At 47.2% G+C, this 22,757-nt stretch overlaps 1 protein-coding gene across 1 annotated transcript; it reads left to right on the plus strand.

Annotated features, from left to right (window-relative positions):
• Positions 1-12,932: 12,932 nt before the first annotated feature.
• LOC120937640 (heme-binding protein 2-like) lies at positions 12,933-22,473 on the plus strand. Its single transcript, XM_040351028.1, has 4 exons — positions 12,933-13,125; positions 17,229-17,358; positions 20,652-20,823; positions 22,176-22,473. Exons 1-4 carry the CDS (start codon positions 12,970-12,972, stop codon positions 22,348-22,350), a joined length of 633 nt encoding a protein of 210 aa, XP_040206962.1. The 5' UTR covers positions 12,933-12,969; the 3' UTR covers positions 22,351-22,473.
• Positions 22,474-22,757: the final 284 nt, after the last annotated feature.

A 22,757-nucleotide genomic window follows, 5' to 3' on the forward strand; every position in this document is an offset into this window, starting at 1 on the left:
TATGGCCAATTGAAAAAAATAAATGGCAACTTTTTTGTACCAATGGTACGTTCTTCTTGTGGCAAGATAGGGCTCAAGCATCTGGTCATTGAAGTCGACCCCCCCCATAAACACATTATAGTCCTGGATGCAAGTGGGCTTTCGGATGGTGGTGCCACGCCTTCTGCGGGTTTCAACGACGGTATCATTATGGATGGAAGATAGCATGTACACGTCTCTTCTGTCCTTCCACTTCACCGCCAGAACCGCATTGTTACGCAGACTTGCTGATTCTCCTCTTTTCAGCTTTGTATTCACCAGGCTTTGAGGAAAGCCTTTCCTGTTGTTTCGGATGGTGCCACAAGCCGGGGTCTGCTTCCGGTGCAGGTTGTGGAACAGGGGAAGAGAGGTGTAGAAATTATCTACGTATAGATGATAGCCTTTTTCCAATAGGGGGTTAATGAGTTCCCAAACAATTTTGCCACTTGATCCCAAGTAGTCTGGGCAATTAGGGGGATTGAGCTGGGTGTCCTTGCCTTTGTATACTCTGTAGACATACAGGTATCCTGTGACTCGGTCACACAATTTGTAGACCTTCACGCCATAGCGGGCTCTTTTGCTTGGTATGAATTGTTTTATTTGAAGCCTGCCACTAAATTTAACAAGCGACTCATCCACACAGATGTGTTGGTCCGGGGTATATAATTGGGGGAATTTTTCTGAAAAATAATTCAGTAAGGGCCGAATTTTGAAAAGTCTGTCATGTTCTGGATGATTTCGGGGATGGCTCTGGGTATTGTCGTTGAAATGTAGGAATCTCATTATGGCAAAGAATCGGGCTCTGGGCATTACGCTGGAGAAGATGGGCATGTGGTAGATCGGGTTTTTGGACCAAAAGGCACGGTAAGTGTTTTTTGGGTTGAGTCCCATACAAAATGTTAGGCCTAAAAAAAATTTAAACTCCTCCACCGTAAGGTCTCTCCACTGGAAGGGACGGGCATGGTATGACGTGGGATTATTTTCAATAAATTGCTGTGCAAATAGGTTGCACTGGGCCACAATTTCGGATAGCATGTCCTCTGTAAACATGAGGTTAAAATAATTGATTGGTGAAAAATTCTCTGTGTCCACTTGGATTCCTGGCTGGGCCGTGAAAGGGGGAATGTTGGCTTCTCCTGAATTAGGAGGAAGCCACAAGGGGTTCTGAAGGGCATAGGGAAGGCTGGCATGAGTCCTGGAAGTTTGTTGCCGAGGCACTGCGGTGCTGGCGGATGGCCCTGCAGTGCTGGCGGATGGCCCTGCAGTGCTGGCGGATGGCACTGCGGTGCTGGTGGATGGCACTGCGGTGCTGGTGGATGGCACTGCCTCCTCACTAGAACGCCTTCGTTTAGCCGGCCGGCTATCTTCCTCCTCTGAGTCACTCAGTGTTCCGCTACTGAGGGCGGGCTCATAATTGACGTCCAACTCAGAATTTGAATTTGAAAGGGACTCTGAATGAGAGAGCTCCCCGTTGCTCTCGTCGGGGGCAGAAATGATTTGGAATGCCTCCTGAAGGGAATAGGACCTTTTGGACATGGTTGCTGATGCAACTGCACAGGTGTGTGCTAAGCCTTCACTGATGGGCACTGATGAGGTGGAGAAGATCGGCACTGATGAGGTGGAGCAGATGGGCACTGATTGGCGGAGCAGATGGGCACTGATGAGACGGCACAGATGTGCACTGATAATGCTGCACAGATGTGCACTTATAATGCTGCACAGATGGGCACTGATTGGCACAGGTGGGCACTGAGGTGGCACTGATGTGGCGGCACAGGTGGGCACTGATGTGGCGGCACAGGTGGGCACTGATGTGGCGGAACAGGTGGGCACTGATTGGCAGCACAGGTAGGCACTGATAATGCTGCACAGATGTGCACTAATAATGCTGAACAGATGTGCACTGATAATGCTGCACAAATGGGCACTGATTGGCACAGGTGGGCACTGATGTGGCGGCACAGGTGGGCACTGATGTGGCGGCACAGGTGGGCACTGATGTGGCGGCACAGATGTGCACTGATTGGCGGCACAGATGTGCACTAATTGGCGGCACAGATGTGCACTGATTGGCGGCACAGGTGGGCACTGATGTGGCGGCACAGGTGGGCACTGATGTGGCGGCACAGGTGGGCACTGATGTGGCGGCACAGATGTGCACTGATTGGCGGCACAGGTAGGAACTGATTGGCGGCACAGGTAGGAACTGATTGGCGGCACAGGTGGGCACTGATGTGGCGGCACAGGTGGGCACTGATGTGGCGGCACAGGTGGGCACTGATGTGGCGGCACAGGTGGGCACTGATGTGGCGGCACAGGTAGGAACTGATTGGCGGCACAGGTGGGCACTGATGTGGCGGCACAGGTGGGCACTGATGTGGCGGCACAGGTGGGCACTGATGTGGCGGCACAGGTGGGCACTGATGTCGCGGCACAGGTGGGAACTGATTGGCGGCACAGGTGGGAACTGATTGGCGGCACAGGTAGCAACTGATTGGCGGCACAGGTAGCAACTGATTGGCGGCACAGGTGGGCACTGATTGGCACTGATGAGGTGGCAAAGGGATGGCACTGTATGTTCTTCAACACGGATGTCACTGGGATGGCACTGGGATGGCACTGGGATGGCACAGGGATGGGCACTGGGATGGCACTGGGATGGGCACTGTAAACGGGCACTGTTAAGACTTTTCACAGTAATTCACAGTAATCACAGACCTTCTCTCTCCTCACACGCGCTGTCTGTGTGAGGAGGGAGAGGCGGCAATGAGAGATGATCTCATATGTTTACATTTGAGATCATCTCTCATTGGCCACACAGATCGCATCGCAAACGGCCACTCTGATTGGCCGTTTGCGGCGATCTGTAATTGGCTGTGTCCAGGGGACACGGCCAACACAGAATTTCCTCGCAGCGCGCTCGGGAGCGCGTGCGGGGAACGAGCAAATAGGAGGACGTCAAATGACGTCCTCTTGGATTTTGAGGTCCGCGCTGAAGCCGTCATTCGGCTATAGCGCGGGCCGGAAGAGGTTAATATCCAATAAGTGTCTGCTTCTTTTTATATTTTAAAGTTATAAAATTTATTTCCAGTCTATTTTCCCATTTATTTTGCCTGACCAGGAGATGGGGAGATGAGACTAAATAGACAATAGGGTCTTTAGATTGCAAATGGTAGGGCTATGCACAAAACTGAATATTGGGGGGTCAGATGAAAGCTCAAATATTCCAGATGTTTAGATGCCGAAGAGAAGAGGAAAGAAGACTGTAACACAGCAAGAGTAGGCCTGTTGTTTTTCAACAGAACAAGCTGTGCTGTAGATGTATCTTACAGAGTTGAGACAAACCATTTACCACTGACGGGTGCTTACAACAATCAGCGTGTATATTTTGTTGTAACTGCTTATAAATAATAGCTGGAGTCAGGGCCGGAGTGGGACTCATTTTCAGCCCTGGAGTTTCATGCCTTAGACCAGCCCACTTTAGTTCACGACTATTAAAATAGTGTAATTAAAACCTCAAAACATAAGTTTGCAATGGCGCACTGTTCTCTACAGCCTGTAGAGACTGAGTACAGATCCCCACTCCCTCAGTACAGACACCCCATTCCCTCAGTACAGAGCCCCCTTTCCTCAGTACAGACCCCCCTTTCCTCAGTACAGACCCCCCTTCCCTCAGTACAGACACCCCATTCCCTCAGTACAGAGCCCCCTTTCCTCAGTACAGAGCCCCCATTCCCTCAGTACAGAGCCCCCATTCCCTCAGTACAGAGCCCCCTTTCCTCAGTACAGAGCCCCCATTCCCTCAGTACAGAGCCCCCTTTCCTCAGTACAGAGCCCCCATTCCCTCAGTACAGAGCCCCCATTCCCTCAGTACAGAGCCCCCATTCCCTCAGTACAGAGCCCCCATTCCCTCAGTACAGAGCCCCCATCCCTCAGTACAGAGCCCCCATCCCTCAGTACAGTACAGTACAGACCCCATTCCCTCAGTACAGAGCCCCCTTCCCTCAGTACAGACACCCCTTCCCTCAGTACAGAGCCCCCATCCCTCAGTACAGACACCCCCTTCCCTCAGTACAGACACCCCCTTCCCTCAGTACAGTACAGTACAGACCCCATTCCCTCAGTACAGACCCCATTCCCTCAGTACAGACCCCCATTCCCTCAGTACAGACCGGCATTCCCTCAGTACAGACCCCCATTCCCTCAGTACAGACCCCCATTCCCTCAGTACAGACCACACTCCCTCACTATAGACCCCCCTCTCCACTAAGTACAGTCACCCCCTTCAGTATAGACCCCCCTCCCCCAGTCCATACTCCCCCTACACTAAGTACAGTCACCCCCTTCAGTATAGACCACCCCTCCCCCAGTCTATACCCCCTTACACTAAGTACAGTCACCCCCTTCAGTATAGACCCCCCTCCCCCAGTCCATACCCCCCCTACACTAAGTACAGTCACCCCCTTCAGTATAGACCCCCCCTCCCCCAGTTTATACCCCCCTTACACTAAGTACAGTCACCCCCTTCAGTATAGACCCCCCCTCCCCCAGTCCATACCCCCCCTTACACTAAGTACAGTCACCCCCTTCAGTATAGACCCCCCCTCCCCCAGTCCATACCCCCCCTTACACTAAGTACAGTCACCCCCTTCAGTATAGACCCCCCCTCCCCCAGTCCATACCCCCCCTTACACTAAGTACAGTCACCCCCTTCAGTATAGACCCCCACTCCCCCAGTCTATACCCCCCTTACACTAAGTACAGTCACCCCCTTCAGTATAGACCCCCACTCCCCCAGTCTATACCCCCCTTACACTAAGTACAGTCACCCCCTTCAGTATAGACCCCCCCTCCCCCAGTCTATACCCCCCCTTACACTAAGTACAGTCACCCCCTTCAGTATAGACCCCCCTCCCCCAGTCTATACCCCCCTTACACTAAGTACAGTCACCCCCTTCAGTATAGACCCCCACTCCCCCAGTCTATACCCCCCTTACACTAAGTACAGTCACCCCCTTCAGTATAGACCCCCCCTCCCCCAGTCTATACCCCCCTTACACTAAGTACAGTCACCCCCTTCAGTATAGACCCCCCCCTCCCCCTTACACTAAGTATAGTCTCCCCGGCCAGCCCAGAAACCCTACACTAAGTACAGTACAGACACCCCTCCTTCACTCAGTCCACACTTTGTGCCCCTCCTCCATCTAGGAAAGAGTACATTAAAGACCATAGCTCGGCATACACAGCAGTGTATTACCTCTGTGTAAAAAGCCAAGGAGGGGAGGCCCCCACCTATTACACCACACCTCGGCTCGGCTCAGGCTGGCGATAGACACCCCCTCGCAATCTGTCACCCTTCCCTTCCCTCCCCCTACCTGTTCCAGCACTCACATCCGTTCCGGGCGCCAGTCGGCAGCTGGAGGGGAGACGAGGGGAGCGTGCAGCCGCGCCGCCCGCGCGGGGACAGTGACATCATCATGTCTGTGAGCTGTGACTGGCTCAGCAGGGAGCCAATCACCGCCTGTTTAATGCGGGCGTCGGTCGCTCCCTCCCCCTGGCCAAGTACGCCCCGTATGTAGCGCAAGTCCCACGCTATAGTAGGCCGCCGCGCCGGGGGCTAAATTTATAAGGGAGCCAGAAGGCGGCCGCGGAAGCTAATATAAATAAAAGGACGGATCGAACCGGCCCATAACCCGACCAGCCCACCGGGAATTATCCCGGTTCTCCCGATTAGCCAATCCGGGCCTGGCTGGAGTTTAGCTTTAATTTGTTATGGTGTAGGCAGGTGCAGTCTATTTTATCCACAGCAGGTGTTTCACTGTTGCTCTAGAGAAATTCAGAAGGAACAAGGTTCCTCTATGGGTTACTGGGGAAGCTATCATTGGATGCTGCCGCTCCATGTGACCCAAACAACCATCTTGGGTCAGGCACAGCCTATTTAAGGCCCTGGCTCCCGGGTTTTGGCGCCCTTTGACGAGTGGACAGAGAAGGGACAGGTACCCCATCTGTGAGGGACAGTAGTAGCACTAGAGAAATGTTCCTGACGAGGAGGGTAAGCATAAGGCCTCATCTCTTTTGGACACTCTCCCGATTGAGAATAGACAGCCGTACCACATTAGGTCCCCTCTCAAGAGACGCTATCATGGAATCTACTCCTGTCACGCCACTGAACTGTGAGTATACCGGTCTGGGGGGCTATCCCACCGGGCTTGTTGTAAACTGTATTTCTTCATTACAAGTTGTATTACAACTGCCTGTGTGAATTACTTAATCTGGCCATACACCATACAATTTTCTTATTCAAGTTTCTTTAGATTTACCTTCAACTATGTAGTGTAAGGGCCTGACAGATTGCATACACATTGAAAGGGTTTAGGTTTGACCTCATATTATATGGTTATGGTAAATCTAAAGGAAAATTGAACAAGAAAATGGTATAGTGTATGGCCAGCCTTACTCTGCACCATGCTGCATCCCATGCTGCATCTCATGCATCTAAATCTGCTAGTACATCTACCACTCCCCTCCTCCCTAATTAACAATGCCGCTGTGCAAAGTTGCCCCTGCACTCCTTTATCCAGAGTGGAGACACCAATAAAGGAGGTGTGTTACTGGCCAAATCATCAGGTGGAAACAGAGGTAAATAAGCCTAAAAAAAACAAATGCAGCCACCACATCTGATGATTGGTAAGCTGCAATATACTATATTTTTGGCTGGCAATACATGGATCAGTTTTTTTTTTAGAAATGGATAGAGGAATCCTCCTCTACGTGTTATTGAATTCTGACAGCTGGGACTACTTCACTGCCAGAATATACTGATTAGCAATGTAGCCATTGTGCGACCCCCCCTCTTCCCTGTGACAGCAGTATGGAGAGAAGTTCCCTGTACCAGCTGTCACTTGTGGGCTCCGCCCACACAGCTGTGTCATTCATTCACACAGCTCTGTGTGTGAATGAACCACAAGCCCCGACATCCTTTTCAGCTGTCAGCTTGTAGTTCTCAATGTCGTGGTAGTTCATTGATTCTTCCTGTCAGATTGTATTTGCTTGCCCATCGGGGATGTACGGGCACACAGATACTCTGACAAATATGGAGGAGACCTGCTTGGTGCCAGCGATTTGCTGATCGCTGGTGCAATGCTTTACACGGCAGGCTCCAAAAATAAATAAATAAATACACCTTTCACGCTGCCACCATTTTAAAGTTGCGCAATTTTGAAGTGATTTCAGAGCATGCCTGTGTAAACTTGAGGTCTATGGACCTCAACACGTATCAAAGTCGGACCAAAGTAGTACAGGGACTACTTTGAAGTGGGTGCGACTTCAAGTCGCACAGACATGAATGGTTATCATTGGGAATCGTGGGGTACGACTTGTCATGGGACTCTGATGTCCAAAGTTGCAGGAAAAGTAGCTCAAGTGTGAAAGGGGTCTTATCCTTTAACCACTTCCCGCCCGGCCTATGGCCGATTTACGTCCGGGAAGTGGTTATGAAATCCTGACAGGACGTTCTAGAACGTCCTGCAGGATTTCATGCCGCGCGCGCCCGTGGGGGCGCGCATCGCGGCGATCGGTGATGCGGGGTGTCAGTCTGACACCCTGCATCTCCGATCTCGGTAAAGAGCCTCCGGCGGAGACTCTTTACCACGTGATCAGCCGTGTCCAACCACGGCTGATCACGATGTAAACAGGAAGAGCCGTCGATGGCTCTTCCTCACTCGCGTCTGACAGATGCGAGTAGAGGATAGCCGATCGGCGGCTCTCCTGACAGGGGGGGTTAGCGCTGATTGTTTATCAGCGCAGCCCCCCCTCGGATCGCCACACTGGACCACCAGGGATGCCCACCCTGGAGCACCAGGGTGGGCAAAAAATAAAAAAATGGCAGAAAAAAAAAAAGTCTAAAAAAAAAAGCATAAAGAAAAAAGATGCCAGTCAGTGCCCACAAATGGGCACTGACTGGCAACCTGACAAAAATCAGTGCTGCCACCCCAGTGTCCATCAGCGCCACCCCAGTGTCCATCAGCGCCACCCCAGTGTCCATCAGTGCCACCCCAGTGTCCATCAGTGCCACCCCACAGTGCCCATCCATGCCCAGTGCCCACCTATCAGTGCCCATCTGTGCCACCCATAAGTATCCATCAGTGCCGCCCATGAGTGCCCATCTGTGCCGCCTATGAGTGCCCAGTGCCGCCCATGAGTGCCCATCAGTGCCGCCTATGTGTGCCCATCAGTGCCGCCTATGTGTGCCCATCAGTGCCTCCTATGTGTGCCCATCAGTGCCGCCTATGTGTGCCCATCAGTGTCGCATACCAGCGCCGCCAATCAGTGCCACCTCATCTGTGCCCGTCAGTACTACCTCATCGATGTCCATCAGTGCCATCTCATCGGTGCCCATTAGTGCCGCCATATCAGTGCCCGTAATTGAAAGAGAAAACTTATTTACAAAAAAATTAACAGAAAAAAATAAAAACGTATTTTTTTTTCCAAATTTTCAGCCTATTTTTAGTTATTGCGCAAAAAAAAAAAAATCGCAGAGGTGATCGAATACCACCAAAAGAAAGCTCTATTTGTGGGGAAAAAAGGACGCCAATTTTGTTTGGGTACAGTGTAGCATGACCGCGCAATTGCCATTCAAAGTGCGACAGTGCTGAAAGCTGAAAATTGGCTTGGGCGGGAAGCTGCGTAAGTACCTGGTATGGAAGTGGTTAAGTATGCCTGTGTGAACAAAGCTTAAGGCTCTATTCACACCTATGCAGGTGAGACAGAGCACACACATATTTGTTCCTGCACATCGCGTTTAGGGCAGCCCATTGATTTCATGTGAAAGATGTGCTGAAGGAGTCCACGACCCTTTAACCCTTTCGCCGCCAGATCCGTACGTCGTACGGACCTAACGGCGAGGGGTATTGCACACAATCCAGTGCCTGCAGCCACTGGGATTGTGTGTGAAACTGACAGAGTCCCGCTTATCAGGTGAGAGCATTCGAGCGGCGCCGCTGCCGCCTGATCACTCTCACACACCCCCAGTACTGGTGCCCCCCTGCCATGCTCACCGGGATCCGCTTGCCCATCGACGGGTCCGGGACAGTCATGGCCGGTGTCGGCATGTAGGGGGGACAGAGAAGAGAGGACACAAGTCCGCTCTCCTCCCCTTCTTGCAGTGACCCGGAAAGCGACATCTCTGATGTCACTTCCTGGTCACGTTCTCAGTGTCTCCGGCTCGCTTTGGCGGTATAGGATGTTTTGCAATGCATTGCAAAGTTGCCAAGCACATACAATCCCCCCAAAAAAATCGAGGCCCCCCCACCCCCACATATACACACGCACAAACATAAACGCATGTGTTGGGGCACCTACACGTGAAAACATTTGGAACTACCGCTATTTTAATCTCTAGGGTGTTTACTTTCAGAAAATATATAATGTTTGGAGTTTTGTGTAATCTTCAGGCCTAAAATAATTTTTTAAACATGTGTGCAAAAAAAACGCAAAACGGCTCTGGCAGCGAAAGGGTTAAACAAAAAATAATGCATGATACTTTGTCACCATGCATTTTGGGGCACACAAATGCATGCAACCACCACATTGAACGATTGGTAAGCTGCAATATATTCCATTTTTGTTTTTAGGTTTCAAAGTCGCATGCGACTTGGAAGACATCTGTGGGTAGGGTTACCACCTCATCCCTATAAAATCAAGCACATATTAATTACACAGGTTCTGGGGCTAATGTAATGCAGGTAAGGCACTAAGTGAATTATTTACCACCTTAAAGTGGAGTTTCACCCATTTTTTTATGTTTGTCTGTGCTGCATGCTCTAATCTCATAGTGTTCAGAATGGACAATTTTTATTTAATTTGTTGCTTGTAAATACCTTTATTTTGTAGTCCTTCATTACTCCCTCCTCCTTATTTGCCTAGGCTATTTGCAAAGGTTTCTGGGATAGTCATCATGTTTCCCAGTAGTCCTTGCAAACCTGACTGAAACCTATTACATTGCTTGTGCACTGAGCACGTGCGAGATCTGCAAGGCTGAAAGTCATACAGTCTGGCTTCATGATGCCCGCACTTAAGATGGCCACGGTCTATTTCTATATTATAAACTATCTAAATGCTGTAACAACCTAACAAAACGGACCTTAGTTTACAGACTAACTTTACTAGAATACATTAACCACTTAAGCCCCGGACCAATATGCAGCCTAAAGACCCAAGGTGTTTTTACAGTTCGGGACTGCGTCGCTTTAACAGACAATTGCGCGGTCGTGCGACGTGGCTCCCAAACAAAATTGGCGTCCTTTTTTCCCCACAAATAGAGCTTTCTTTTGGTGGTATTTGATCACATCTGCGGTTTTTAGTTTTTGCGCTATAAACAAAAATAGAGCGACAATTTTGAAAAAAAAGCAATATTTTTTACTTTTTGCTGTAATAAATATCCCCCAAAAACATATATAAAAACATTTTTTTCCCTCAGTTTAGGCCGATACGTATTCTTCTACCTATTTTTAGTAAAAAAAATCGCAATAAGCGTTTATCGATTGGTTTGCGCAAAATTTATAGTGTTTACAAAATAGGGGATAGTTTTATTGCATTTTTTTTTTTTTTTTACTACTAATGGCGGCGATCAGCAATTTTTTTCGTGACTGCGACATTATGGCGGACACTTCGGACAATTTTGACACATTTTTGGGACCATTGTCATTTTCACAGCAAAAAATGCATTTAAATTGCATTCTTTATTGTGAAAATGACAGTTGCAGTTTGGGAGTTAACCACAGGTGGCGCTGTAGGAGTTAGGGTGCACCTAGTATGTGTTTACAACTGTTTGGGGGTGTGGCTGTAGGAATGACGTCATCGATCGTGTCTTCCCTATAAAGGGAATGACGCGATCGATGCGCCGCCATAGTGAAGGACGGGGAAGCCGTGTTTACACACGGCTCTCCCCGTTCTTCAGCTCCGGGGAGCGATCGCGACGGAGCGGCTATAAACAAATAGCCGCGCCGTGGTCCCGGATCGCTCCCCGAGCGGACCCGACCCCCGCATGTAGCGGGGGGGGTCCCGATCGGACCCCCCACCCGCTAATAGGCGAGGACGTACGTGTACGCCCATGTGCCTGTACGTGCCATATTGTGGACGTATATGTACATGCGGGGGTCGGGAAGTGGTTAAGCTTGTGTATTACAGGGGTATTTATATTTAAAAAGTGAAATTGTGGGTGGAACTCCCCTTTAATCAGTCACAGAACCTGTGTAATTAATATGTGTTCAGTTTTAAAGGGATGAGGTGGTGACCCTATATGACTGTGTGGGTTCATACACAGATGTCTATGCAAGTCACACCCGAAAATGCCAAAAGTAGCGCAGGAGCTGCTTTTTCAAATTGATGCGGCACCGCTAAGTCAGCGTTGCACTGATTTGAGTGGTGCGATTGCTGGCAATAGAATGCAATCTATCAAATCACATGACAAGTCGCTCCAATGTGAACGAGGGCTCAATGTTGCTTAACCACTTAAGGACCCCTTCACGCCGATATACGTCGGCAGAATGGCACGGCTGGGCACATCAAAGTATATGTACGTTGCCCTTTAAGCCCGCGGCGCGCTCCCGGTCCTAAGCTCCGTGACCGCGGGACCCGCGGACCCGATCGCCGCTGGAGTCCCGCGATCGGTCCCCGGAGCTGAAGAACGGGGACAGCTGTATGTAAACACGGCTTCCCCGTTCTTCACTGTGGCGGCGTCATCGATCGTGTGATCCCTTTTATAGGGGGACACACTCAATGACGTCACACCCATAGTCACACCCCCCTACAGTTGTAAACACACTTGAGGTCACACATAACCCCATCAGCGCCCCCTGTGGTTAACTCCCAAACTGCAATTGTCATTTTCACAATAAACAATGCAATTTAAATGCATTTTTTGCTGTGAAAATGACAATGGTCCCAAAATTGTCCGAAGTGTCCGCCATAATGTCGCAGTCACGAAAAAAATCGCTGATCGCCGCCATTAGTAGTAAAAAAATGTTTTTTTTATAAAAGTGCAATAAAAATATCCCCTATTTTGTAAACGCTATAAATTTTGCGCAAACCAACCGATAAACGCCTATTGCAATTTTTTTTACCAAAAATAGGTAGAAGAATACGTATCGGCCTAAACTGAGGAACATTTTTTTTTATATATATTTTTGGGGGATATTTATTATAGCAAAAAGTTAAAAATATTGAATTTTTTTCAAAATTGTCCCTCTATTTTTGTTTATAGCGCAAAAAATAAAAACCGCAGAGGTGATCAAATACCACCAAAAGAAAGCTCTATTTGTGGGAAAAAAAGGAGGCCAATTTTGTTTGTCAGTTAAAGCGACGCAGTGCCGAATCGCAAAAAGGGGCCAGGTCCTTTAGCTGCATTTTGGTCCGGGTCTTAAGTGGTTAAGGTAAATGTAGTGAACTTTCTGGCCCAATTGTAGTAAATTCTTTCAGCTGCTTGGAATCGCTCTTTAAAGCAACCCAGACCTCACCTAAAGGAAATGTAAAAGACGGTGCCTGGAAAAGAAGGCGTTTAATACTTACCTCTTTGATGGAGCACTCCGTATGAAAGGAAATATTTTAGGAAATTTTTATATAAATAAACATGATATAAATGATCAGATTTTAAACTGGTGCACTTTAAAAAAAAAAAAGATAAAAAAAAAGTGGCCACGAACCATTACCTCTAAGAAGGCAGTGTAGGTTGTGAAGGGAATCATTTGTTAGTGTGGAGTGTACACACTGTATACATAACAAGTTATAAAACATCACACTCCCCCAGACGTGAGAACTGTGTCAGTCTGTTACTTAACATTTTGTTTGGGAGGTTACACAACTTTCATCTGAGCGGATCCTTACTCATGTCCCCTCCCTCTCTATATAAAAGGAGCCCAGCAAGTTCAGACATCTCAGCATCAGAGGACAGACATGGAGATCAAGTATCAGCTGCTGATCAGTCTACTGCTTGTGCTTGGGACTTCACAAGCAACTGAACAAGGACCTGATGGCCCAGATGTGTACCAGAAACCAAAATTCTGTGGCAAGTTAGATTGCCCCATATACCAACTGGTGAAACAATATGATGTAAGTGGGAAAGGGTTTTTTCTTTTTAAGAGAATGTAATGGGTTGGGTGAGCAGATCTGCACAATAGCAAACCCTGCATCAACTTCTATGTCTACTGTGGTGTGTTGGTAGTTTATATTTATTTAATTTTCTATCCCTTTTTATTTCAATGTATTATTATTATTATTATTATTATGACAATGGGGTTAGAAGGGCCCTGCTTGTGATAGTTTACAATCTAGTGCTATGTTTCTCATTTTTTTTTTTTTTTATGAGCTTATATTTTACATTCTTTTTCCCAGAGCTTTTTTTCTCAGAAAATAGGTGCAGGAACTCAACCACGACCCATTCAGATTTCACAAACAGTGGAAGGGTCTTAAAGGGGCATTAAATACCAGGATTGCATTACATACAGAGTTCAGGGGGTTACACACAGAGTGCAGAGCTGTCACTTGTAAACACAGAAACCAGACTTCTGTGTTTACAAGTGATTGTGGTGAGCAGGCACTGAAGGGTCTGAGCCAGAGGTTGTGGAACTAAGTTCCCCCTGAAAAAAAGCCCTGCTTTTTCCCACTGTGTTTATCTCCTCCCTGTGTGCTCTCCTTCTATCTGACTGTTGCTTTGCACTGTGTCTTTGCTTCCCTGTGCCCCCACTGCGTGTATATGGACACTTGCTGTTTCCACCTTCTTCTTGGCCAGTATATGTACACATTATTAATTTCCCTTCCTGTTGTGTCCTGGTCTTCATGCCCCCCCCCCCCTTCTCTCTTGGGCTGTGTTGCTAAAGTACACTCTATTTCTCTACCTACAGTCTCTATGCTCTTTCTCATACTTGTACAGCAACATGGCATGAAAAACTCTTCGTCTGTTCCAATTGTCCTGGCATCTATGCTCCCTCTTGCCCTGTGTCTGTATGTATACATTCTATGATTCTTTCTCCCTCTTGCTTTCGTATGTCCTGTCATACTACAAGTACATTAAATTCATGTCTATTCTACTAGTCTCCATGTTTTCTTTCTCCCTCTTCCCATTTGTCTGTATATTCTATTCATCTCCCATCCAACTGTGTCCTATGCTTCCATTCCCTCTATTTCCTGTTGTCTTTACATGTACACTCTATTGTAAGGTGACGAGATTTTTTTTTAAATGAAATCCGGGGACATTTAAAAAAAAAAAAAAAAAAAAAAAAAAAAAATTCTAGTAATGGCGGCAATCAGCGAACTCTCTGCCCATCGCAGCCACCGCCCACCTCACAGCCTGTCAAGTCTTAGGCTGCATTCACATCTGAGCGTAGCGTTTTCGGTAGTTTTTTCCAGTGTTTTGTCGCGTGTATTAACATGTATTCGTGCGTTTGCATACAGCGTTGTCTGACAATTTTAAACTTCGTCGTTTTTTATTTTAGCCAATAGGAAAAATGCTCATCTCCATTTTGTTATGTTTGTAGATTTTTTTTTTTGTCTTCTTCCTGGGTGAATAGGTGAATATTCTATTTCACAGAACAGATTAAAGCGACAAAATGCCCGTTGTCGCGCTAGATGCATTTCTATTAGTTTCTATGGGAATACAAATGTTCAAAAAACGCCCAAATCGGCCAGATTTGCGCAACAAAAAAGGGTCCAGAACTAGTTTGAGGTTCGGCATCAGGCATTTTGGAGTGGAGGATTTGAACCATCTCCATTGAGAATAATGTATTTTTTTCCCCTCTAGCGTTTTATAGCTTCAGGCTACAAAACACTCAGGTGTGAATGCAGCCTTACTCTCTGGGCCCCCGGCTACTACTGGATAGGGAGCCGAGGAAGATCACTCCGCCAGAGAAGACGAGGAGATAAGCAGACAGGCTGGGACTTGAGCCAAGGCAGAAGGACATGCAAGCAGAGCTGGATGGGCATGCACCCGAAACTGAAGAAATATTCCTTTTGCTCTGACCAGCACATGATCATCACCCCCATCTAAGCTAGTAGGAATGGGGGTGTGCAATTCAGATTTATTTTTTTGAAATTGCCCCAGTCTCTGTTCAAATCCAATCCGGGGACAAAACTATGGACAGACTTGGTCCTCGGACAGTGTCCTCAATCTGGGGACTGTCCACGGAAACCGGGGATGTCTGGTCACCCTACTCTATTGATGATCCTTTCCATAGTATCCTAAACCACTTTTTCTCTATTGCCCTGTATCTGTACACTATTCATGTCCCTTTCCATTGTGTCCTAGTCTTTGTGCTCCCTTTCCCTCTTCTTGCTCTTTGTGCCCATACATATACCCTCTATCATTGTCCCTTCTCATTGTGGCTGGGTCTCCATGTTCCTGTTCTCCCTGCTGCGCTGTCTGTACACCTACCCTCTATTTATGTTCCTTCCTACACTCCATGCACCCCACTGTGTCCTGGTCTTTGTGCTCCCCTTCTCCCTCTTACACTGTGTGTACATGTACCAGGGGTGGCCCGTGTACATGTACCAGGGGTGGCCCGTCCATTAACAGCGCATGGGTTCTGCCCCTCCTCCATGCATCTGTCCCCTTGCAGGATGCTGGGCGAATGAATTACTGTGTGTGTGTGTGTGTGTGTGTGTGTCGCACTGATTAGTGCCAAAGGCTCTAATGGGATTCAAAATGGGGTGGACTTGGGGCGCAGAGAATGTGCTCACAGCCCACCCAGGTGTGTTACAATAGCGACCAGCAGACAGGGTGAGGGGTGGTTGTTTACAAGTCTCTTCATCTGCCTGTCCATAGGGATCAATAGAGGGTCTGATCAGGTCTGCCTCAAAAACACAGACCTGATAGGACCTGTTGTATGAAAGGTGCCTCATGTAATTTATTATAAAGTGGCCATAGAGGCAAGTAATTTTTGTTCTAGTCTTTTTTGGTTTCCGTGGACTTACTAAAACTGAGATTACAAAATCTGGTGCAGTTGTGCATGGCAGCCAATTTTAGCTTGGTAACCTGGAAGCTGATTGGTTTCTGTGCAGAGCGCTACATCCGATTTTGCACACTCCAGTATTCGTAAATCAACCAAATGTGTGCTTATATCAGTAACTAGAAGTCTTTGTGGGCCATAAATGATATGAATTTTGTCTCTGCTTTGCTGATGTATGAGGACTGTCTCCCCACCACCATGTGCCAGCTCTGTGCCATGCTCCTGTACCTGAAAGTAGTGGATATTTCTGCAATTCCAGTAGTTGACTGTTGTGGCAGGGGAGCAAAAAATCCACCTTCATCGAAAAGGCCACGTGTCTTCTTGACTGACTTGAGACCAAGGCCGATCCTAGGCGGGGTGCTCCGCACCCAGGCGCCACAGATGTGGGGGTGCCAAAGTGATCACCTCCCTCCTCCTTGTCTGTGTCCAGAGGCGGAGCGCATGTAGCGGGTGCTACAGTTCCCCATCCTGCTTGCTCTCTCTGCTGGCAACTGACAATAGCGCATTACCTTCCCACTGTCCCTGGAATCCGAACTGGGTACCACAGCGGAGCCTAGTACAGGAGCACGTTCCGGTACTAGGCTCCACTAATTAATTCTGTCCAGTGTGCATGGAGCAGTCTCCTGTCTGCCCCACCCCCTCTGCGTGTGTCGGCGCTTTTCCCATAGGCAGTGTGATGAGAGGCTTCTGGGTTGGCCGGAGCTGCTGCCAACCATCCCGTGCACACCCAGAAATGCTCTCCGAGTGCCACCCTCCAAGTAACCAAAGATGCCATTTTGTGCTTCTGCTCCCAGCGTGCCCGAGCTACAGGGATCTATTGGACAAGTACTGATCTATGGCGACACCTGCTGAGGGGGGGCTCTGATGGGGGGGCTCTGATGGACACTAATGAAGACTTCTTAGGGGAGCATCTCTGTGTTTGAGTCGTAGCCATAGAAACATTTGTAAAGGGGAGGAGTTAGTAAGATGACCACGCCCATGTAGGGGCGGCGGAAATATTTCTGCACCCAGGCGTCTGTGACCCTAGGATCGGCCCTGCTTGAGACTGAACAGTTTGCTCCCTCTGCTAGAATTGCCATTAAGATGTTTATCGATATCTTATATAGCGTCTTGTGGGGAACACTCATGCTCTTGTATAAACAAAATGCTATTGTGTGCAGTATTAAATGGTGACCATTAAACTCATTCAATTCGATTTTTCTTTCATTTCAGAAATTTGAACATCGTGCCTATGAAGCCACTCGATGGGTAAAAACTTCACTTGAAAGTGATTTCTTCGGCCTGGGGATGGTGAAAAGCTTCAGGCGCTTGTTCAAGTACATTACTGGGTCAAATGCTGAAGGTTTGAGACGTTTTACTCTTCTTCATAAACCTTTTTAGAACATACCATAAGTTTTCTCAAATGTGCCATTCATGGGAGAGGCGTAAATCGACTGGAATTGAGGAAGCTCATCGTAGAGCAATTGGAGGGGGGGTGGGGGTGGGGGTGGGGGTTAGGGTGACCACATTTCCAAACTACCATTCAGGGACATCCTCCCTTCCCAAAAATCAGCTTGTGCTGTAACGAATCGCAGCACAGTGATTGGACACAAGAGGCGGGATTTATGATTTCTCCAATCACAAGCAGAGTGCAGGATTGTGCATCTTCAGGCATTCCCGGCCAGGACAAGTACTGTCAGTGAGTAAAGTGGTGATGTGGCGGCCTTTTTTGGGGGCATCAGATTAGCCCGGGGGGGTGGCTGTCTCAGTTTCATTCCGGGACACTGTATTGTCCTTGAATGTTCCCAGGGACAGACCTGCAAAATGCGGGACAGACCTGCAAAATGTGACATGTGGTCACCCGGGGGTAGGGTTGCCACCTCATCCCTTTAAAACAGAACACATATTAATTACACAGGTTCTGTGGCTGATTAAGGTGGTAATTAAACTCACTTGGTGCCTTACCTGCATTAAATTAGCATCAGAACCTGTGTTATTAATATGTGTTCTGTTTTAAAGGGATGAGGTGGCAACCCTACCCGGGGGGGGTGCTTATCATGAGGGAAGAATACCTCAGATAAACATGGACTCCAAAGTGAGGGAATACCTGGTTGGGTTGTCATAAACTATTGTCCCAGAGCAGATATTTGCGTTTGGTCACAGGATTTTGCCTTAGTAAGATGCGCTTTATTACAGAACTGCATGAATTTTCTTTTATCTGCCTGGCGTTCGGCTGGTGTATGTGTAGCTTACTTTTCTGACCTACGCATAGTAAGGGGCTCCAAAAGGGAAGTTCTTTGATGCTAAATACCAGGGTTATGGCAGCTAGCTGGCAAAACCCTGGTATTTTCAGGAACGCCACGCTTTTCTCCTTATGAAGGTGGTCTCTGCGGCAGATTCACCACAAGATCACTTTTATCGGTGGCGGGAGGGGTTCCTACCCCCCCTCTTATGCCAGAGACGATTGCGTCTTTGCTGTGGATGCCTGGCTGCCAAGTGAGGGGGGGGCCTGCAGTTGTCTGTGTCTCTCCCTTCAGCAGCTGAAAGTTGGCGGGAGGTTGAGAAACTGGTTTTCAGCTTCTGCAGAGAGCCGCACAGGGCATCCTGTAATTTCCCTTCCTTCCCTCTGGTGTTAGGGCCCCCCTATGTGCTCGGGCCCCCTACAATGGGACTGGTGATCCCCCCCCCTATCAGCGGCCCTGCCTCCGCCCATAGCTTTTTTTTTTATTTATTTATTTTTTTTTTTGCATTTTACTGTAAATCTGAGGTCTTTGACCCCAGATCTTATATTTAAGAGGTCCTGTCGTGGTGGTTTTTTTTTTTTTTTTTTCTTATTGCAAGGGATGTTTACATTCCTTGTAATAGGAATAAAAGTGACCCAAATGTATTATTTTTAATTAAAAGATGGTGTCAAAATAAAGAGTAAAATGAATGGGGAAGGGGTGATATGGGGGGGGGTATATTTTACAGTCCCCGCGAGCTTGCGTGCAGAAGCGAACATATGTGAGTAGTGCCCGCATATAAAAAATGTGTTCAAACCACACGTGAGGTATCATTGGAGGCGATCTAGAATTATTTCTCTAACGTTTGTTGCCATTCCACGAGCGGGTGCAATTTTGAAGCGTGACATGTTTGGTATCAATTTAATCAGCATAACGTTATCTTTCATGATATAAAAAAATAAACACTTGGGCTAACAAAAGTGTGCTTGTAATACCACTGCGCAAATACGGTGTTACAAAGTATTGTAACGACCACCATTTTATTCTCAGTGGTGTTAGAAAAAAATATATATATGTTTAGGGGTTCGAAGTAATTTTCTAGCAAAAAAAAATATATATACCGTATTTATCGGGGTATAACGTGCACCCCAAGCTTAGCAAGGTAAAAAAGGGGGGGGAAAAAAAGAACTTACATTTTTGCCCTGCGTCCATCGACGGCCTTGTCCATCTGCGGCTTCCTTGCGCGGTGTCCGTCTGCGGCCTCCATCCAGGTGTCCGTCTCTGTCCAGCGTGTCCGTCTGCGGCCTCCATCCAGGTGAGAGTGTTTGTTTTTGGATTTTGTCGCGAGTCGAGAGGAGCCGGATTTCCTGTGTTCGGCTTCTCTCGTGTGGATGCAAGCCTAGCCGACGGCGCAGTACGCTTGGCTCTCGGAGACAGCAGGGATCTGCGTATATCGCGCACCCACGATTTTCCCCTGATTTTAAGGGGGGGGGGGGAGTGCGCGGTATACGCCGATAAATACATATATAATTTCTCTTGTAAACAAGAGGCTCGGTGGTTAAATGGACTGTGCTCTATTACTACCTAAGCTACAGGAAGATTAAAGTGGAAATAAAGGAAGCACCAATGAACCTAATCCACCATTTTAAAAGATCCGCATTATTAAAAAGATCAAAATGTCATCCTTGTACCCTTTTTCTGCCTACCACATGACCTTTTTGGGCTCTGGTTATTCTGTTCTTTGCACCTTCTGGGTGTGTCCCTTGCCAGCTAGGTATGTAATTTCTAAACAACGTAGCTAGCATTTTGTGAACTAAGTGGGGGTGGGATAGGAATTGCACATTACAGGAAGTAACGCCTGCAAGCTGGCGGCGTAATTTCCATAGTAACAGGATTCAGAGGGAAACCGCTTCTATTTACACAGCATAGGGGCTGAAATGTGTGTTATACACTGGTGAATAGTGTGAACCAGGGCTTACGAATCTCCTACACGTAAACCCGATGCTACAAGTGGCTGCAGCACCATTGCCTTGTGGATGGTTCTGATGACCGGGCAGACTGGGGCTGGGACTACTCGCTATGTTTGCACAGAAGCCAGTGGTTTAAGGAAGTGCCTGTTGGCCTCAGTTGTACAGGGTTCTTATTCTTGGCGTATCCCCCACTTCCCTCATCTCCTATCAAAAATAAAAAAACGCAATCGTCCCCTAGACTGGTCTATGGAGACAGTGAATGAGCTTGTTTTATGGGAAGATCTGGAAAAGTAGTCAGACGGAAAAAAAATGGGCAAACTCGATGGACTAGCATCTTTCTGCTGTCCCTTTGCTATGTTTCTAATTCCTGTGGCTCCTATGGGAGTAGCGTTACATATAGAACCACTTTAAATCTCCATATGCTGTACTTGAACATCAATTCATTCTGCCCTCTGTTTCTATAGAGATGAAGATTAACATGACTGTGCCTGTGGTGATATATGTGCCACTGAACCAGCCCCCAGCTGGTAATTCCACAATGTCTTTCTTTGTGCCACATGAAGTACAGAATCCTCCACAACCAACAGACCCGAATGTTTATCTGAGAAACTCGCCTGCAAAGTCCATCTATGTTAGGTAAGTGACCTGTTTTAAGCCTGAAAATGTCTGTATGAGGGCTTTATATTTTACTACTCTGGCCACTGGTGGGTAGGATGGGAGCACTCCGGATCAGTGGCTGGCAGGCAGCAACTACTGCTGTCTACTGGGGGGGGGGGGGGGGAGTGAGAATTTTCAGCTAGGTGTACACGGGTTTTAAAACCTCCTGAACGATGGAACTTGACAGCTAGTAACTGATGTTTAAAAATGTCCTTTGTGTTGTGTTTAAATGCCGCGTTTCTGTCTTGGAAGCCTTTTTTTTTTTTTGCATTGGTCAGAAATGTATCTCCATTAAAAATGCCTGATAACAAAATGCAGCTAAATATGTTTACAAGCAGTAACAGGCATTTGTTTCACCAAATGACACAGGCTCAAAGTGGATGTAAACCCAATATATATATATATATATATATATATATATATATATATATATCCGATCATCTGTGCCCAGTCTTGCCACAAAGAGTTAATCCAGCTCTGAGCAATCCTTTTATCTCACTGGGGGAAAAAAACAGGACAAATCTTTTGTCTGTCCCCCCCCCCCCTTGCTGTGAGTGACAGGTTATTTACATATCTCATGCACTAGCCTGAGACGGACATTATTTTTTTTTTTAATTCCCACTCCTTTTCTGAAGTCATGTGGTTACTTTTCTGGATTTTGACTGGATGTTAGTGATCATAGCAGAATTCAGTGTAAGGAATAATACACAGGAGAAAATGCATGTTGACAAGGAGAGTGTAGAGGTGGGCGGGGAGTTTACTGACATCACGACTCCACCCACAGAGCTCCAGACAACAGACCCACCCACAGAATCTTCAGTTCTTCTAACAGACAGAGGAGAGACCTTTTACATGCAGGAGGCATGTATATCCTTATAGATTGGCAGTGCGGTAAAACCTTGGTTAGAGTGTAACTTGGTTTGAGAGCATTTTGCAAGACCAGCAACTTTTTTTTTTTTTTTTTTTTTTAATACTCTGCTTTGATATACAAGTGCTTTGGATTACAAGCATGTTTCTGGAATGAATTGTGCTCGCAATCCAAGGTTTTACTGTCCTTTAGAAAGGATGAGAGTGGGTTTACATCCACTTTAATGTACATGGATGTTTTTTTTTTTTTTTTTCCAACCTCTCCTGAACGATTTAACTTGAACAGATGGTAACCCACGTTTAAACGTCTGTTTTGTGTTTTACATGCTGCGTTTAGAAACTTTTTTTTTTTTTTCAAAATGGCCAAAAATGAGACGCCTGTAAACTAAATGCAACTTACCGTGTTTGGAGCTTGACAATCCTCTATCCCATTGTAACTTTATTTTTTTTTCTCTTGCTTTCAGGAGTTTTGGAAACTATGCCTTGGACTCTACTTATGCCAAGGAAGCCAAAGTCTTGGCAGAAGAGCTGCGAGCCCTTGGCTTGGAGTTTGAGGACTCTTTCTATCTTCGTGTCGGCTATAATGATCCTTTTACACTCTTTGACCGTCACAATGAAGTGTGGTTCGTGGCAAAGTAAACATGATTGCAGCCCTTAAAGCATATTCATCTGAAATCCAGTTTTTTTGAGACTGTTCTTTTCTGACTTGTAGCTTATTTTTTTATTTTTTGTACATTTATTAAACATCAGTTTGTTATAGAATGTTTGTTTTTTGGTTTATTTTTTCCTCTTCACCACAGCAGCTGTTTCTCAACTGCATGAACTATAAGGCTTGGACTCCTTTCACACTGGGGCGGTTTGCAGGCGCTATTGCGCTAACAATAGTACCTGCAAACCGACCTGAAACTGCGGCCGCTGTTTCTCCAGTGTGAAAGCCCAAGGGCTTTCACACTGGAGCGGTGCGCTAGCAAAGTCCTGCTAGGACTTTGGAGCGGTGAAGGAGCAGGGTGTTTACCGCTCCTTCCCATTGAAAGCAATGAGAAACC

This window comes from Rana temporaria, chromosome 4 (genome assembly GCF_905171775.1).
Source record: "Rana temporaria chromosome 4, aRanTem1.1, whole genome shotgun sequence".
Lineage (NCBI taxonomy): Eukaryota > Metazoa > Chordata > Amphibia > Anura > Ranidae > Rana > Rana temporaria.

Excerpts from the sequence above, each read along its gene's own strand:
- LOC120937640 (XM_040351028.1), top strand. The coding sequence starts at position 12,970 with ATGGAGATCAAGTATCAGCTGCTGATCAGTCTACTGCTTGTGCTTGGG. Across the intron at positions 13,126-17,228 it reads AACTGGTGAAACAATATGAT|AAATTTGAACATCGTGCCTA; the intron begins GTAAGTGGGAAA and ends CTTTCATTTCAG. Across the intron at positions 20,824-22,175 it reads GCAAAGTCCATCTATGTTAG|GAGTTTTGGAAACTATGCCT; the intron begins GTAAGTGACCTG and ends TCTTGCTTTCAG.